This window comes from Maylandia zebra, linkage group LG4 (assembly GCF_041146795.1).
Source record: "Maylandia zebra isolate NMK-2024a linkage group LG4, Mzebra_GT3a, whole genome shotgun sequence".
In the NCBI taxonomy this organism is placed as follows: Eukaryota; Metazoa; Chordata; class Actinopteri; order Cichliformes; family Cichlidae; genus Maylandia; species Maylandia zebra.
The window spans coordinates 6806983-6826600 of NC_135170.1; the positions used below are offsets into that span (position 1 = coordinate 6806983).

The 19618-nt window shown below is 42.1% G+C and overlaps 1 protein-coding gene and 1 long non-coding RNA gene across 2 annotated transcripts; both read left to right on the plus strand.

Annotated features, from left to right (window-relative positions):
- Positions 1-3746: 3746 nt before the first annotated feature.
- Positions 3747-6846, plus strand: LOC143418319 (uncharacterized). The gene is made up of 3 exons (XR_013098258.1): positions 3747-3849; positions 4178-4227; positions 4890-6846. It is a non-coding gene; the product is annotated as an uncharacterized LOC143418319 (long non-coding RNA).
- A 4151-nt stretch (positions 6847-10997) lies between these two features.
- On the plus strand, positions 10998-19329 carry pyya (peptide YYa). Its single transcript, XM_074560007.2, has 4 exons — positions 10998-11116; positions 13372-13559; positions 18730-18810; positions 18913-19329. The coding sequence occupies exons 2-4, from the start codon at positions 13372-13374 to the stop codon at positions 18935-18937; spliced, it is 294 nt and encodes a 97-aa protein (XP_074416108.2). The 5' UTR covers positions 10998-11116; the 3' UTR covers positions 18938-19329.
- Positions 19330-19618: the final 289 nt, after the last annotated feature.

Sequence of the window (19618 nt, forward strand, 5' to 3'; positions counted from 1 at the left end):
AAACTCCAAAATGTTCTTTGGCTATTAAACTTGGAAGCACTTTTTTTAAGTTAATCACTGTCATAGACTGTATTATTGGACCTTATGTTTACGCTTGTTGCTCCTGGACACATTTCTTATTTTATTGAGACCTGTACAATTTTAACAAGCTATTCCATGCTCTGGTGTAGTTGGACAAAAAATGTATCCAACCATCTGTGTAAATGACCGCAGTAAGCTGAGAAAAATCGGCTGCACTGAAAAGAGAAAAGTGGGATTTTCTAGAAGTAGTCACAAACTCTGCTTGTTATTGTAAGAGAATTTTAACATATTGTGGAAAGAATGACGAACACAATCATATATTTGCATTCTTTCAGCACTTTTTATTCCCAGTTGCTGCTCCTTAAACCCTCGGCTGCAGCTTTTCAGCTGCCAGCCACACATATACAACAACAAAGCTTCTTAGGTCCCAGCACGTTTAATAGGGGAGGTGTGATGAGCTGATCAAGCTCAGGTGTGTCCACCTCCCCCGCAGCCGCGCCACAAACCACGCCCCTCCACACATATCATTGTAATCGACTAGTAATATAAAATATTTATTATAGCTTCTTTAATTAGGATTGATTAGCAAATAACTAGCCCCACACCTTTAATGTTAACTTGCTAATCAATACTGGCCAAAGATATTATACGGTAGCTCAATATTACACCCACCATACAATGGGCACTTTCTGTTTGTGTCAATATCTTGAAGTCTGCCTGTACATTCCTTCAGGACAATGTAATTTTCCAGGTCATTTCAGTTTCATTCTTTGTCTTTAATGCTGTCATAAAATCAGCTTCTATCCTTTTTTCCCATATGTCTCATTTCGTAGATTAAGTTGGAACTTAGTGATAAGGGTCACTGGCAGTGTAAACATATCCTCCTGGGTAGACACCTACACACACGCGCGCACACACTCTGTGGTCAGTAATTGCCTTGCCCTTTTAGCAATGCATTATCACAGGTAATATTTGTGGAAGGAACTAAGGTATGTTAGCTTCCCCAAACAAACCTACATTCTCCATCAAGTGCACACAGAGTAAGCTATTGGCTACTATGTTTGCTCAGCGAACAGAGAAGGGTTGAGTGCAAAGATGTTTATACAGCTTTCATTGACTCTGTGTGAATGATAAAGAGACAACAGAGAGACGGGCGAGTAAGCTGGAGAAATGAGTTCCAGTCATTCAGTGACTGGAATGACACACACACGCACACCTTCATATACGTCACTACCAAGAACTTATCTGTAGTATCTCACACACACCTTCAGACACCAAGCTACTTTTTGCACAGTACTCAGTGTTTTGCACATTTCCATTGCACTGTCTTGTGTCTGTATCGTCTTGTCTTGTTTTTGCAATTTTTGCACACTGCACAGTATTGATAGGATTTTGTTAAGGATTTTTACAAACCAAACACAAATGTCCTTGATTTATGTTTAAAGTTTATTTACACATATAGAGATTTATATTTGAGAGGTGACTGAGAAATTAATTAGCACACATTACAATCAACTACATTCCAATTCCTACACCTGGAAAATAAAACACTTCCTTCAAGATTAATTTCTTACCTTCCAGGCAGTCGTTTGTTTCACTTCAAGCAAAGAAAAAAAGAAAATTAATCAAAAACCTGCATAAAGTGTTACATCTTTATTTATTTATTATATTCTCTCAAAGCTGTGTCATAATGCAGCAGACTCATTACATTTGATTTTTTATGGATTTCACACTTTGCACTGACATCTAATGTTTGATTGTATTTTTCACTTCTTATGTTTCAGTGGCATTGTGTTACATTTACCTTACTCACCTCAGTGTGAGTTCAACAGAGTAATTCAAGCTGGACACAAAAGGCACACGGCATAATAAATAAGTGGTGGGGTTTGACAACTGATATCTGTCAAATTAGTTATATTTCAGTAATATGTAATATCGCTCTGCTTTCACAAAATCCTCCTTAATATAAAAATGTGAAATGTGGATTGTTCATTTTATTTCTGTGCAACATTATCCACAATGAGCCTTATTAGAAAACAAATCTACCCCAAACCAAGAGTCCTTCATCAATGCTAGTCCACATCTAGGCTCTTTTTGGCACATTGTTGTTTTACAAATCAAGTTCAAAGTATTAGGTGTTTATAAAAGTGACATTCCACATTGAAGTTGCTCTGATCAGTGAACAAACTTGAAGATCTTAGTCCACCAAATCTTCATTGTCACCAAAAGATCCTGAACCACAAGTTACTGACAGCTCCTATGTGGGACGGCTTTCAGAGGAAATCCTTTTGAGTTCCATCTCTGCTGAATTGAAAAATCTGTGGACTGGATTTCTCCCCTAGCCTGTCACAGAGTGACGCTGAAAAACTAATTCAGGCATTTATTAATGCTAGGCTGTACCACCATTCATTATTATGCAAATGCACTAAAAACTCCCTGAAAAGCCTTAAATTACACTCAAAATGCTGCAGTGAGAATGTTAAGATAAGATAACCTTTATTAGTCCCACACGTGGGAAATTTGTTTTGTCACAGCAGGAAGTGGACAGTGCAAAAGTTATGAGGCAAAAATTAGAATACAATAAGAATAAATACAGTACACAACTGTACAGAATAGAATAAAATAAAATACTATATACAGTAGAATAAAATAAAATAAATATACAATAAGATAAAAATAGAATACAAATACAAATACTATATACAACTGAGTAAAAATACAACGATGACAGAAAGGATTATTGCACTTAGTATTATTGCATATGTATGGATGTGTGTGCTTGATCAGTTAAAGTCTTTATTATGGAGTCTGACAGCAGTGGGGAGGAAAGACCTGCGAAATCTCTCCGTCCCACACCGTGGGTGCCGCAGTCTCCCACTGAAGGAGCTGCTCAGTGCTGTCACAGTCTGCTGCATGGGGTGGGAGATGTTGTCCAACAGGGATGACAGCTTAGCCGCCGTTCTCCTGTCACTCACCACCTCCACTGGGTCCAGAGGGCATCCTAGAACAGAGCTGGCCCTTCGGATCACCCTGTTCAGTCTCTTCCTGTCCCCAGCAGAGATGCTGCCGCCCCAGCAGACCACACCATAAAAGATAGCAGAAGCCACAACAGAGTCATAGAATTTCTTCAGGAGTGGGCCCTCCACTCCAAACGACCTGAGTCTCCGCAGCAGGTACAGCCTGCTCTGCCCTTTCCTGTAGAGGGCGTCTGAGTTATGAGTCCAGTCCAGTCTATTGTTCAGATGAACACCAAGGTACCTGTAGCTGTCCACAGCCTCAATGTCCATACCTTGGATGTTCAGTGGTTGCAGTGGAGAATGCTTGTGCCTGCGGAAGTCTACCACCAGTTCCTTGGTTTTACTGGCGTTGATCTGGAGGTAGTTCAGCTGGCACCAGTCCACAAAGTCTTGGGTCAGACCTCTGTACTCAGGCCCTCTTCTGTGGTACCAGTTTGGTTTTAAGAGACAGACACCATCTCTACTTTTCATGATAAAAAGCTTTGCTTTTTGCTAAAGCATATAGTTCAGGCTGGATCAGGTGACACTAAGCCATCCTAAAGCTGCAATAGGTTGCTGGGGGGCTTCCCACGATGCAGTGAGTGTTTCTTCTTCACTTGCCTCTTTTTATTCTCTGTTTATACACCACATTGCATTTAATAAACAGTTATTATTAATTATTAATCTCTGGTTTTCCTTCACAGTGTGTCTGTTGTCCTCTCTCCTCAGACCCACATGACTCATCATGGCAGATGGCTCCCCCTCCCTGAGCCTGGTTCTGCTGGAGGTTTCTTCCTGTTAAAAAGTTGTTTTTCCTCCCCACTGTCGCCAGGTGCTTGCTCGGGGGTCATCTGATAGTTGGGGTTTTCTCTGTATTATTGTAAGAAACAAAAAACTAACAAAGAAAAACAAAAGTCACAATAAAACACTGAGTAGCCATGCACCTAGTTTTGCACCATGTCTCACAATAAGATATAACATTTATATCAGAAATTCAACAGTGTTGTCCTTAAGGTGCAAACCACAAGAGTACAGTTTAGAGAATCATGTGAATAGAATACATTCTAGAAGAACAAACAAAGCAAAGAGTTCTTTTCCTTGACAAGCAAGCTCCTTTTCCCCTCCTAAACGCTACTTCACATTCCCCTTTGTCTTTGCAGATGCAACCAGCGGGATCAGTCAGGCCTGAAAGTCTCTCTTAAGCATGCTGGTAATGTTCTTGTCAGAAAGCTCATTTAGCCCAGTAGGTCCACAATGTGTGAAAGTGCTACAAGCATTTGAGCCCCACTCCATGTCTCATCCATGACATTTTTGACTTAATTCTCTTCACTCCCATGTGCATGGCCTCTTAATTGGTACGATAATGACTGCAAACCAACTGCTCTGTAGAGAGGACGATCAATAAGTGCTATAGATCTATATGAGGAAGTTCTCCACTCAAGCTTATCTATTGAATTTAAACCCTCTCTTGCTTTCAGTAAATCCTGTCCACTCTGTTTTGGACAAGTAACAAGGCTCATAGAAACCTTTTTAAAGCACTTTGAGTGGTTAGGAAGAACGTAAATGTAACTCTAGTCCATATTTCCACTAGAAGATCATTTTATTTAAGAATAAAATAATTATGAGGGTAAATGCACTGTGATGGCCAAACCCGTGGCCACACTCTAAATTCGGTAACTTTTGTATTTTCATTCTTCATTTGAACATAGTAATACATTTTAGTTGCCAATAATTTCATTGATTGGTTTGGATACATTTGTTCTATTTGTAAGCGCGCACATTTAGTTTACTTATGTATTCATACTACTTCATTTCTTTGCTTTCTGACTAACCTTTGTCTTTTTATTTCTTACCTGCCATCATCCCTGGGAGTTGCTGGACAAAAGATGGCAGCCAGGGTTTGAAACCATTAAATATGAAGAAGATAATTGGACCACACCACCACTTCCTGCTGAAGGGGGAATGTCCATCCATCCATCCATCTTCATCCGCTTTGTCCGGGGCCGGGTCGCGGGGGCAGCAGCCTAAGCAAAGAGGCCCAGACCTCCCTCTCCCCAGCCACCTCCTCCAGCTTATCCGGGGGAATACCAAGGCGTTCCCAGGCCAGCCGAGAGATATAATCTCTCCAGCGTGTCCTGGGTCTGCCCCGGGGCCTCCTCCCGGTGGGACATGCCTGGAACTCCTCACCCAGGAGGCGCCCAGGGGGCATCCTTGTCAGATGCCCGAACCACCTCAGCTGGCTCCTTTCGATGTGGAGCAGCAGCTGCTCTACTCTGAGCCCCTCCCAGATGGCCGAACTTCTCACCCTATCTCTAAGGGAGAGGCCAGCCACCCTTCGGAGGAAGCTCATTTCTGCCGCTTGTATCCGCGATCTCGTTCTTTCGGTCACTACCCACAGCTCGTGGCCATAGGTGAGGGTAGGGACGTAGATCGACCGGTAAATTGAGAGCTTCGCTTTTACACTCAGCTCCCTCTTCACCACGACGGACCAGTGTAGCGTCCGCATTACTGCAGCTGCAGCCCCAATCCGTCTGTCAATCTCCGGCTCCCTTCTCCCATCACTCGCGAACAAGACCCCGAGATACTTGAACTCCTCCACTTGGGGCAGGAACTCATCCCCGACCCGGAGTGGGCACTCCACCTTTTTCCGGCTGAGAACCATGGCCTCAGATTTGGAGGTGCTGATCCTCATTCCCGCTGCTTCACACTCGGCTGCGAACCGTTCCAGTGCGAGCTGGAGGCCCTCACCCGATGAAGCCAACAGAACCACATCATCTGCAAAAATCAGAGATGAGATTCTGAGGCCACCAAAGCGAAAGCCCTCCGCCACTTGGCTGCGCCTAGAAATCCTGTCCATAAAAATTATGAACAGAACCGGAGACAAAGGGCAGCCCTGGCGGAGCCCATCACCCACCAGGAACGAGTCCGACTTATTGCCGGCAATGCGAACCAAGCTCTTGCAACGGTTGTATAGGGATCGAATGGCCCGTAGCAATGGGCCAGACACCCCATATTCCCGCAACACCTCCCACAGGACACCCCGAGGGACACGGTCGAATGCCTTCTCCAAGTCCACAAAACACATGTAGACTGGTTGGGCAAACTCCCATGCACCCTCAAGTATCCTGGAGAGGATAAAGAGCTGGTCCAGTGTTCCACGACCAGGACGAAAACCGCATTGTTCCTCCTGTATCCGAGGTTCGACTAACGGACGAACTCTCCTTTCCAGCACCCTGGCATAGACTTTCCCAGGGAGGCTGAGGAGTGTGATCCCCCTGTAGTTGGAACACACCCTCCGGTCCCCTTTCTTAAAGATGGGGACCACCACCCCGGTCTGCCAGTCCACAGGTACTGCCCCTGATCTCCACGCAACATTGCAGAGGCGTGTCAACCAGGACAGCCCTACAACGTCCAGAGCCTTCAGGAACTCGGGGCGGACCTCATCAACACCAGGGGCTCTGCCACCAAGGAGTTGTTTAACTGCCTCAGTGACCTCGCCCCCGGAAATTGGCGGGTCATTCCCCTCATCCCCAGACTCTGCTTCCTCCTCGGAAGACGTGTCAGTGGGATTAAGGAGGTCCTCGAAGTATTCCTTCCACCGCCCGACAATTTTCTCAGTCGACGTCAGCAGCGCTCCGCCAGCACTATACACAGTGCAGGTAGAGCACCGCTTTCCCCTCCTGAGACGTCTGACGGTTTGCCAGAATCTCTTCGAGGCAGTCCGAAAGTCTTTTTCCATGGCCTTTCCGAACTCCTCCCACACCCGAGTTTTTGCTTCAGCCACTGCCCAAGCCGCATTCCGCTTGGCCTGTCGATACCTGTCGGCTGCCTCCGGAGTCCCACAGGCTAACCAAGCCCGATAGGACTCCTTCTTCAGCCTGGTGGCTCCCTTCACCTATGGTGTCCACCATTTGGTTCGGGGATTACCACCACGGCAGGCACCAACCACCTTGCGGCCGCAGCTCAATGCAGCAGCTTCGGCAATGGAGACGCTGAACATGGTCCATTCGGACTCAATGTCCCCAGTCTCCCTCGGAATGCTGTTGAAGCTCTGCCGGAGGTGTGCGTTGAAGATCTCGCGGACTGGGGCCTCTGCTAGATGTTCCCAGCACACCCTCACTACGCGTTTAGGTGCACCAGGTCTGTCCAGCGTCCTCCCCCGCCACCTGATCCATCTCATCCACCAGGTGGTGATCAGTTGACAGCTCAGCCCCTCTCTTTACCCGAGTGTCCAGAACATGTGGTCGCAGGTCTGGTGATACGATTACAAAATCGATCATCGACCTACGGCCTAGAGCGTCCTGGTGCCACGTGCACTTATGGACACTCTTATGTTCGAACAGGGTGTTCGTTATGGCCAAACTGTGGTTAGCACAGAAGTCCAATAACAAAGCACCGCTCGGGTTCAGATCAGGGAGGCCGTTCCTCCCAATCACGCCCCTCCAGGTCTCGCTGTCGTTACCCACATGAGCATTGAAGTCTCCCAGCAGGACAACAGAGTCTCCAGGTGAAGCACCCTCCAGCACCCCCCCCCCCCCCCCCCCCCCCAGGGACTCTAAGAAGGCTGGGTACTCTGAACTGCCACTCAGCGCATAAGCGCAGATGACAGTCAGGACCCTTTCCCCGACCCTAAGGCGCAGGGAACAAACCCTCTCGTCCACCGGGAAAAACCCCAACGTACCGGCAGCAAGCCGAGGGGATATTAGGATACCCACCCCAGCCCGCCGCCTCTCACAAGGGGCAACTCCAGACTGAGACAGAGTCCAGCCCCTCTCCAGGAGACTGGTTCCAGAGCCCAAGCCATGTGTAGAGGTGAGCCCGACTATATCTAGCCGGTACCTCTCAACCTCACGCACTAACTCAGGCTCCTTCCCCACCAGAGAGGTGACATTCCATGTCCCTATTGCCAGTCTTGGCAGCCGGGGGTCAGTCCGCCAGTGCCTCTGCTCCTGGCCGCCACACGGTACACAATCCACCCGACCCCTATGGCGCCTCCTGCGGGTGGTGGGCCTGCGGGAGGATGGGCCCATGTTTCCTCTTCGGGCTGTGCCCGGCCGGGCCCCATGGACTAAGGCCCGGCCACCAGACGCTCGCCCTCGGGCACCCTCCCCGGGCCTGGCTCCAGGGCGGGGTCCCGGTAACCCTATCCCGGGCAGGGTAAACTGTTTCCTCGGTGTCCTTTTCATAAGGGTCTTATGAATCGTTCTTTGTCTGGTCCCGCACCCAGGGCCAATTTGCCATGGGAGACCCTACCAGGGGGCAAAAGCCCCCAGACAACATAGCCCCTGGGATCCCTGGGACACACAAACCCCTCCACCACGATAAGGTAGCGATTCAAGGAGGGGACCCAAGGGGGAATGTGTGTTTTCTTTACTTTAAAAACAAAGTATTTGTATTTAATTAAATATTTGAGTTTAGGGTTTAATGGGGTTTTTTGATTTTCTTCTTTAGTGTTTAGTTTATTAACAAACTAGATTGTACTGCATCGTTTGTGATTTATGATTGTGTTTTGTTTGTTACCCCTCATGTGTCACAATGGTCTGATCAGCCATTATATATACCCTTGTATGTCATTTCATGTTTAGGTCAATTATGTATGTTTGGGCAGTCATTTGGTTTGTTAAGGTTGCAGTCTTTGCCTGAGTTCAGTTTTGTTTCTTTGACCTCTTTTATGAGCTCAACATTTATTAGTCTTGTAAATATAATTTTTGGGGGTTAAATAAATGGAAACTATATTTTTCTAATAATTCCTGGGCTCCTCCTGTTTTTCAACTCGGTCCATCACATGCACATTATTTGCTTGTGCTGATATTAGGAAAGAAATAAGAGTGACCAAAGCAATACCTTTATAAAAATATAAATATATATATAAATGTTTTTATTTGGGTATCTGGCTTAAAAGTTAAGTTGATCAGTTGTACTAAGAACTGAGAAAATTAAAATTACTATTAATATTCACTAAAATCTATTATTGAAAAAATCTGTTAAATCTAGTTTTCAGGTCCCTTGAAGTCTCTGGCTATTTTTTTTTTTAACCTGGCAAAACATCCTGACATTTGGTCAGTAAAAGCTCCACAATCCAAACCAAATGGCACAGACAAAGTACTACCACGAAACACAGAATCAGTGACACCAATGTCAGTAAATCTGGCCTAAAAATTGAGAACTCAACTAAACCGATTATTATGTGTCACATTCTGCAAATGGCAGAAATACCACTTGTCACCTATAGCTGTTACCTTGGGTGGCTGTGGATCAGGTGGAGCAGGTCATTTACTGATTAGATGTTTGGTTGTTCAATTCTTGGCTGCTTGAGTCTGCCTGCTAAAGTACAGGCAAGATACTGATCCATATTCCATATGTGGCTTTTGTGAATGTATGTGTGTAAATATAAAGCGTGTTCCATAATTTTACCTCTGTTGGTTCAACACTCAAATTGTCTGAGAAAAAAATAATTATTTTTCTTTCTTTAAATAGACCGTTTCACTGAATTAGCCACAGGTAACAAAACAAACTGAAGGCTCATGCATTGTGTTTGACATTACAGTTTTTCTGTTAAATGTTTTTGTGCTTTGTTGTTAGAAATATAGAAACCCTGCCTCTAAGCCTGAATGTTTGTTATCACTTGTTGGATATTAAGAGATTTAATACACATAAGAATATTTAAGCACATTTCACAACACGTGACTGTGAACTTCAGCTGTTTTACACAGAAATAAAATGCCTCTAGCGTTCTACTAAAACCTGCTACAGAGAATTTCTTTCTAATCGAAATCTTCAAACTCCACTTGTGAAGGCCTAACCTCACTACTGGCTGTGCAGCTTATTCCATGTTTGAATATTTCTTTTTGTTTTTGCCTCTCCGTGGTTATTGCAACGGTCTCAAATAAATGAATTCAAATGTTAAAAAAGTACAGAAGTGATGGATTAACCAGTGAGGAGACAATGACCAACTGTTTAATGAACTACATGCAAACATGTCAGATGTAAAGATGAAGCAGGTCTTCAACCAGGAAAAGAAAACAAAGCAGCAACTCAGGCCTGCAGCAAAACACGGATTTCATCAATAAAACGGGAAAAATTCACAGGGGAGTGAAGGCGATGGGGGAGAGGGCTGTGGGTATGCATGACACGTAAAGCCATATAGTTCAGGTGCTCATACGTCACAGCTTTGGACTACTGGGAACCTGCGTCATCACGCTTCTTTATTGACGCTGGCACAACTACTTTACGGTGAAATGACTTTTTGTCCGTCTGTCTGTCCGTCAGCCTCACAGTTGCTCACGTGGCTCCGCCTGGTGGCAGAAATCGCAACAGTTTGAGTCACAGAGTGAAAGCATTCCGAGCAGACTGACGTGCAACGAAACACAATAAACGTTTTTAGCTAAACTTCAGACACAGTGGTGTGCACGTGGTTAATCTCCACAGATCAGCCAAAACACAAAGATTTCAGTTTGACTGGGAATATGTATTCCATAACCCAGAGTTGATTCACTGCTGCCCCGAATACACGGAAACCTCAGCCAGCAAGAACGAATCACTTTGTTTGGACAACTACTGGTTTCCATTTGGACATGTTGGATCATATTTGACTGATTTCTCGTGAGATACATATCGAATGTAACAGGTTGCTTTACTGGATAGTTGAGCCAGGACTTCTGGTGGCCAGATAAGCCCAGTCTGGGTTATGCAGAGCTTTGAGTAAACAGATGGAAACTCACTAAACATTCTTTTTTTTTTTTTTTCTTTTTGCACTGATGCAGCTTTTGAGTGTCATGGCCCAAAATGTCATCAGAAACACAAGACTGACTGCGTGACCGACTCCTTAGTAATGTCTCATCATCATCATCACCATCGCTATCTGACTCATTCGGCCTCTACTCCCACCCGTCTCCCTCACACACTCACGCGGTGTAACCCCTCCCTTCTCCGCTGCTGCTAAACTGTATAAATAACCTCTGTCGGAGTTTGGAAGCAAGGTACAGCGACCTGCAGAGTGAAAACAAGACACCGAGGAGGAGAGAGAGTAAACCCTCTGCTGCTGCGAGAGACCACCTGTGGCTGCCACGTCTACCTGTAACCTCCAAAGTCTTCTCAAAGTAAGTCTCCACACTTCTCACACAACCCGTGCTTTAACTTTCTTTGACTCCAATAGGGATTTGTTGATTTGTTTATATACCGGTAAATAAATAAATCAAAATAATCGCAACTTTGCTGAGCAAAACGTACTTAAAATAAAAGGTTTCTTCTGCTCGCTTGCCTTTAAGCGTTAATTGGTGTCCAGTAGCTTGGCTGAGGTGACATCTGGAGCGCGTTCAGTACCACGGACAGCTCAGCCTAGTTTTACCACACAACACATGCCATCGATTTGCCTCAGGATCCACATCTGTTTCGTCTAAAAAGTATTTTTTTTAAAAGCAGAACTTCAATATAACCGATTACAGCAGAAATGTGCGCAAAGGTCACTGTTGCTGAACTTGATCAGATCTGCTCTAAATTCTGAAGATCAGCTTTATAAGACCTGCTGAAGGAAGGAAAAGGACTTAGAACAAAATCTAGTGGCCTCAGTTGCTATTTTTTTTTAAATAATATTTTATATTTTTCAAATGAATAAATACATAAAAGGAGGATATACGTTTTTCTTATTTATTTATTGAAGCAACTCCGACTTTAATCTATAATTCACCCCATGCAATTATTTAGAAAAGGACTGGAAAATACAGCAAATAAGCAAATAAATAAATAGCCGGGCTGCAGGGTGCGAGTGGGGGTAGAGAGCAGAGGTTTCTGGCACACTTTCATCTGCTCCCACACATGCACGGAGAATAGGAAACGTGCTGGAGAGGTTCACACTCCAGCAACATAGTACTCATGGTAGGTGAAGGCCACATTCACATAATACAGTTATTCTACCAAGAGTCTTGGTGGAGATTTACTGCTGCAAATGGAAAATGCGAAAAAAGTCGCAAAACGCAAATAAATAAATAAATAAACAAACAAACAAATAAATGAAATGCTACAATAATATTTTATTTTAAGGATTTCACAAAATATTGCGGTTCTTTTTTGTTTTTAAGTTGTTGGTTAGACAAGATTTACATACAGAGTTTTAAAAGACAATTAGATTGTAGACTGCTAGTTCTGGCCTGATTAAATAGTGTGGGTGTGCGATCCGCTGCTAAATGTGGCACAGCATATAGACCAAAACACCCAGAAGGTAAATCCTGAAGCAGCTGGTGCAGCTTGTCAGATGTGAGCGTCTGTTAGTTTCATGGTTTTCTGTAAGTCTGAATGGAAAAAAAAAGAAATTCAATTTAGATCTCTTTTTTAAAATTCAATTAATTGTGAAACAAATTAAACAGTGAAATGGCCAAACTAATGCAAGTGATAATTAAGCTCCTTACTGCCATTTTCAACAGCCTCTGGACATTTCCACCGCAGACTCCACAGTCAGACAGAGGACAGAGGGATTTTTTTTTATGCTTTATGTTAGTTGTGCAAATTTACGAGTTTGCAGTTTTTAAATCTGTGCAGACCTGGTATGGACTGGAGCAAACCAGTGACTTCTGGGGAAAATGAACATGCAGTTACTTTATCTGACTGTTAATCCAGACATACACAGATTTATAGTTTGTTGTTGTAAAAAAAAATACTTGTTTAGTTATCAACAAGAAGTTACAGCAAGATTTCTCTCTTTGTTGAAAGGCTTTAATCCAGGATTCTAATTAATAATTGTAACAGCAGGAGCAGATTTGGTAATGGTATGATGTGATAATGAAATAATCGTCATAAAGCTGATACACTTCAGTGGAAATCCAGTTCCTCACACAGCATGCTAGTTATTATTATTATTAATGCAAATTAAACCTTTCTGTAAACTCCATTAAACCCACAGCCTCCGTGAAGATGCGTGAAATCAGTTTCCTCCTCTAGAGACAAACCCATTTTCTTCATCTTCTTTCAAAAGACAACAACTTTCAGGGAAGAGCTGACAAAAAATCAATCACAGCCCAAAGCCCTAAAAAACATTAAAGGTATATATTGACTTGTTTAACCGCTTTACACACCTCCGTTTACTCATCAGCCTGAGCAGATATTACAGATGAAAACAGATGACATTTGCACCCCTCAGGAGAGGTATGGTACGGGTCGAAGGTTTAGTCATTAGACAGGAAAGGGCAATAGCCTTTATTAGACTCAAAGCATCTTTTTTAATGTATTTATTTATTTGTAAGATTTCATTTAGGATTTATTTATTATTTCCTTCTTTTTTGTTATTTTTCATTATGAATCAATGGGAAATTAGACTTCAACAGTGGTTAGATTTCCATAGCATTTATGTGCCTTGTTACAGATGGTTGTGATACTGAAACCTTGGACAGTGCTGGTGGCCTTAGTGCTGTGTGTGCTGGTCTGTCTGGGAACACTGGCTGATGCCTACCCCCCCAAACCCGAGAACCCAGGAGAGGATGCTCCTCCTGAAGAGCTGGCCAAATACTACACTGCCCTGAGACACTACATCAATCTGATCACCAGGCAGAGGTATGACCACACACACATACACGAGTGTGTGCCCAACAGGCACCGCTGTTCAGGACAGCCTTGAAATGAATGTGGTGCTCAAATGACATTTAGATTTGGTACCATGAGAAAATGACTGAACTTGAAGGAAAATGGTGATTTCCAAACAAATAAAGAAACCATTTTCATCTCCTGCATTAAATTTCAATAAGGATATCAAGGTAAATTTAACAAGGTAAAAAACAAGAAAAAAAGATACAGCACAATCTGCTTCATCACCAATGAAATGACGTGTGCCATATTTGAAAATGTGGAACGAAAAAACAAAAAAGCTTGAATTAATTTTTTTGTTCAGTTTTCTTCCACCATAAAATCCTGCAAGGCAGGGCACCAATATGAATATTTAATGGTCCCACACTAATAACCTTTCCCAAGTCTTTAAGTATTGTTTTTACTGTTGTGGATGATCCACATGAAGCTGGGCATGAAGAAAGTATGTGAGTTAAATCACTCATAAACAGCCCTTGAAAAATCCCCTCAAAATTAATGACCCTGAGCCAACTGTAGGTGTTAAGCTAAATGTGTTAGTGGGGAACTTGAGCCTTTTCTTGCTTCTTTCCTGCCGATCTTACTTTAGTCCAGACTTCATTTTATCTTCCTTGAGTCATTAAAGCAAGCTGGTTCATACATAAGCCTGGAGCTCTGTCAATGTGTGATGTACACCCTCTTCCTCCCCAACACTTCACACAATGAGATTATAGATTAGATTACTGTCCACTCTCTGAAACCTCCAGGCCTCGAAATGAGCGGGACCAGAGCAATAAAATCGGCGCAGACCGACCCAAGAAAGAAGCCCAAATTCAGTTAGCAGGGCCCAAGCTAAAGCCTGCTGCTCTCAGGTATAAAGATCACCAGTATGGAATTGTCAGAGGGTGTTTCATCATTGGAAACAGTCACACTCGGGAGCTATCTGTTCTCATTCATGAAAGTCAAATAGGCCATTGGTATTTAAATACATCCAGTGCTATAGAAAGTTTTTGCATTTCACTAGAGAGGTGCACATTATGGTTTTCACAGTGGGTGTGAGTGTTTGTTAGGTTTAGACACACTAGATACAACTGATAGATCTATGAGGTGTAACCACAAATGAACAAAAGAAAACAAAAGTAAAATTTGCATAGTTATTATATCATATGTGCTATATTGTGACAATGTTAATATTTAAATATTGCATTTATCAGTTACCATCACATGTAGCCACGCTTTTCAGTGTAAGTAACATTTCTTACTACTCCAAATTATATGGAAAATTATACACAAATACATCAAAAATACCAAAACTAACAAAGACACGTTCATCCCCAACTGGCTCAAACATTTCACAGAAAGCTGTTTTAACACATGAAGGACTGTGAAGATGTTAAAGAGGATGGATTTTAATTCTGGTGACTTTTGTCTTTTTTTTTCTTTTTTACAAATATCCATACAACTAATCAATTAAAAATTAATTCAAAAGAACACTCAATCCTTAGATTGAGCTTTAGATTTAAATTAAGGTCCCACAATTGTAGGAATTGCAGGCGTGAGCCTGTGAACCTGCTTGATCATTTCAGTGCAGCACTAACAGAAAATGTTGAAAGTATATTATTACATTTCCTTAAGTAAGAAATCCGAGCATTTCTTTCACCACTGGGGAGAAGAAGACGCAAAAGGACACATTAAGGCTAAAGAAAAAAATATTGGTAGATTGGTAGGAAGATTGAGGTATCAACCAGCGGTGAAAACATTTTATATCCTGATATGTTGCCAGCTGTGTGACAGCTGAAACAGTACATGTGCGCTTCTTGATTGCTTACCTGCAGGGAAGCACACACTGAGGAAGTAACGGAGCATAAGATTGGGTGCTGAGGTCATAGGGGAGGTGGAACAGATGTTTGATGGGAAAACAGAAGAACTGCAGGCCGCTCTGCGGGACCTGAGATGATTGTTTCGCACACATAAACACACACACACACACACACACATTACCAAGTAAATTTTCAGTTAAACGGCTCTGTGATTTTACATTTGCAAGCTCTTTTGGAACCCTGGTTTCCCATCAAGGGAATGATAAAAACCCAGCCAGACTTGGAAATGACAGCCTCGTACACACATTAAAACAAACACACACTCTTGAATTTGAATCTGACTGTGACATTAAAGCATTAGCAGCAAACAAAAGGGAACAGCTTGGAAAGGTAGAGGTAAGAGAAGACAGGTGACAGACTGACGGACAAGTGTGATGCACCAGAACCAAAAGTCCAAAAGTCATGTGTTTGTTGTGAGAGGAATAAATGTGGTCACTGGTTTGAATCAGGTTGCTGCACACTGCTGATGATTTTGAAAGGAAGGACACAATCACAGACAGAAACCTGCCAACAATAAGAAAAAAACCAAAAAAAAAACCTGATTAACACAAAGTGTCCAAAGTGACGGCATGACAAGCACATCTCAAAAAAACAAATATAGTACCAACAAAAGCAAACAACATACAAACAACCTAACAAAGTCTTAGGGAACAGACACTTAACACACACCAGGGAACAGGATAACAAACCCCAGGCAAACTGAATCAAACACTAACAAGGGTGAGGAAAAAAAGGAAATAACTTTCAAAATAAAACAGGAAATTGTAAGGTTGATTAAGAATGAACTCTAAACTCTAAGCGGTGCAGAAAATCACAAAGAGAACTTTCAAAAGCGCAGTGGAAGAGAAAATTTAGAGACAGACAATTGAAACTGTGTTGTCATAAAGACAGTGTCGTGGAGATGTGCAAAAGTCTTGACTTCTCATTTTTAAAAAGTATTTTTCTACACAAATGGAAAATAGGTGCAGCGTTTTATTAAAATGTGTACATACATACATGAGAATGCATTGTATAAAGCTACATTTTAACAAGCTTGAAAGTCAAAATTTGGTATGGCCAACTTTATTCTATAACACAGATTGCTGTAGACATTCACAGTTTTACCTCTCGTGAGCTCTTCTGTGCATACTCATACAGAACTTTCAAATTTGGTTTATCACTCTAGAAGACCTACTGGCACTGGTTGATAATTTGGGCTACCTTTGTCCCCATTTCCCTTCCTTAAGCATGGTTTCCTGACAGCCACCGTTTCATTGAGACCATTTCTAATGCTTCAGCAAACAGCACGTGGGGCACATTATATCCAGTTTTCCGTTAATAACTCTTTCTTTCGGAATCACTTTTTTTGGAGCAGCTATTGGTGAAACAATGTTATCTTTGGCATTATTCATAGATCCAACTAAAGAAATGGAAACATATATGTTTATGCAACAGAATGCTAGTAACAAAGTACCTAAAGATACTATTCAAACTGTTTTGATAAAACTAATCCAACCCTTGAATTGTGTGACTTGAATCATCCTTGAATCATTGATGGGTCAGTGTTGGTTGTCTTCACAAGACATGAAAGAAAGAAACAAAAAAACTCCTCTGTAAACATTCACTTACACATAAATGAATGAAAAGCAGTCAATGGCCAAAGGAAAACTTCAGAAATATTTCAGAAAGCCTGGAGAACTCTTATTCATGACCACATATATAGAAATGTGGGGTGACTTAAGACCTTTGGACCACCTACAATATTAAATATACCATATAACAGTTACAGGAGCGGCATGGTCATGAAAACTCATGCTATGAAGTTCCCAGTGCTCATATTCTGCTGATGTTTACGTCAGATGATTGTTGGTACTTTAGTGTACTTTTACACATTATGCGCCTCAGGATTTGACAGCTCCAATCTAACTTATGGGTGCTGTGATTTCTAAATGCATACACTTTGCAATGATACCACTTACAGTTGACTGTGGAATAGCTAGGAGGGAAGAAATTTCATGAACTGACAATGGTGACATCCTATCACAGTAACAGCAGAATGACTTATTAGTTGTTTGTAAAGGCAAACTGCATGGCTACAGGCTTGATTTTATAAACCAGTGGCAAGGGGACTAAAACCACAGTGCGGCACAATGTATTAGTGTATATACAGATATACAGTGTATATCTCAACAAAAGACGTGCGTGTTTCATCGGTAGCCAAATGAGGTTAAACTTATTATGGTTTCTAAGTCATGAGTAAATGGACTGATTCTTATATAGCACTTTTCTACTCTCCCAGAGTACTCAAAGGACTATATACAACAACCTCATTCACACCCACTCATACAAGCACTTCTAAACTCAAGAGCAAACTAACCAACATTCACACACATTCACACTCCGATGAACGCATCAGAGGGCAACTTGGGGTTAGTATCTTGCCCGAGGATAATTGGCATGCAGACTGGGGAAGCCAAGGATCAAACCACCAACCTTCCAGTCAGTAATTGATCTGCTCAACCACCTGAGCCACAGCCAACTCAGTGATTTTCAGCCTGTACGAACAGCTGTATATTTTTTCCTGTGGCTCTAGAGATTAAATTTTATCTTGTGTCAGATAAATAATCCCTACAATAATATAGAGGATGTGTGCAGTCATGAAAGATGTATGCTGTAGAATCATTCCACCTGAATGCAATCATGTGCCACAAAAGGCAGGAGAAAAGACTAAGCACCTTATCTGCAGATCTCATTTCATATCAAGCTTTGAGGGGCGTGTGTTTTCATATTTGTAACTAAATTCTTGAAAATCTGTTAAAAAACGTGGATTATTATGGATTATATAGAGACCTCTGTAGCAACCACCAATGTGGCATTCATGGTTGTATCATGGGTAATTTAGGATCCAGTCTTATAGAAGGATTAAAGGTCAGTGTATAAGGGATCCTTGCTGCTTCTATTTTGACTCTATACCAATGAGCTGCACTTTGTGTGACTGATTTACAATAAAAGCAAATCTGTTTTTGTAAAGGAGAGTGAAACAGCAGCATTAGGAAGTGTTTGGATCAGCAGTCGTTTCGAGAACAGAAAATGCACTGTGGTGGTCTGAGTCGAGGGGGAGAATGGTGAACCTTTCCACTAACAATGATTATTAAACAACAGAAACATTTACAGAGGCAAACTGTCATGAATATCTATTTTTCCAAAATAATGCCAACATTAAAGCATAAAGACTGAGCTTTAACTTCATGAAAATGATCACAATTGCAATTTACAATAAAAAAAAATGTCTTCTTCACTCTCAGGTATGGAAAGCGTTCAGCTCAGGAGGACGTGGTCGCAGAGCTGCTGTTTGGTGGCGATAACAACAGAGACCAGAGATCAAGGTAAAGATCCTCAAATGTAAAAACTGAAGATGTCACATGAACTTAAAGAATTTACACTCTTCTCTCATTGGCACATTATTTCCTCTCTCTGTCTTTCAACAGATATGATGACTCTTACATGTGGTGATTCTCCTCCCTCCTCATCGGACATTCCCTCCGGGTACATCCCAGAATGCACCTGGAGGGGCCGACATGTGCCTCTTCTTCCCTGTACTCTAAACCCAACAAAAGAGCATCTCTGACGTATCACAACCTCCCTCTGTTTCTCCTGTTGTTGTTTCACATCTCTGTCACTCCAACAAAACTGTACATAATTTATTATTAAAATAAAATATATATGTATATGAAATCACAGAAGGTGGAACTGTGTCTGTGTGTGTGTGTGTGAGCTTTGGTGTCCTTCAACTGTCCATCAGACTGGAGGAGATTCTTGTTTTGCTGTTTGTATTGTGAAAAGTAACATCATAATATGTGAATCAAATGTTTTCTGTGAGAATAAAAGTTCCCAAGGACTCATGATCTTTTCTTTTGTGGCCTTTTATGTTCATTTATAACTCCGTATTTTAATTCTACCCGCTACTATAGCTTTGCCTGATTCAGAGTTCAACAGACTTCTTATTGATCTTACAGTGGGACTTGCCTCTCAACTGATCCTTTGTCTCCAATAAGGTATTTTAACGTCCTCCCCAAAAACATTTCTAAACTTAACTAAGAGACTGACAAAAAACAATGGCTTTGTCCAAAACATCAATGTATTGTGTTGAAGAGATATATTTAAAAGATAGTAGTAATCAGTATAGTGTCCATT

What these genes read in the sequence shown, in the direction of transcription:
- pyya (XM_074560007.2), top strand. Translation starts at nt 13,372, where the DNA reads ATGGTTGTGATACTGAAACCTTGGACAGTGCTGGTGGCCTTAGTGCTG. An exon ending in AATCTGATCACCAGGCAGAG is followed by an intron (nt 13,560 to 18,729) that starts GTATGACCACAC and finishes CTTCACTCTCAG; the next exon opens with GTATGGAAAGCGTTCAGCTC. An exon ending in AACAGAGACCAGAGATCAAG is followed by an intron (nt 18,811 to 18,912) that starts GTAAAGATCCTC and finishes GTCTTTCAACAG; the next exon opens with ATATGATGACTCTTACATGT.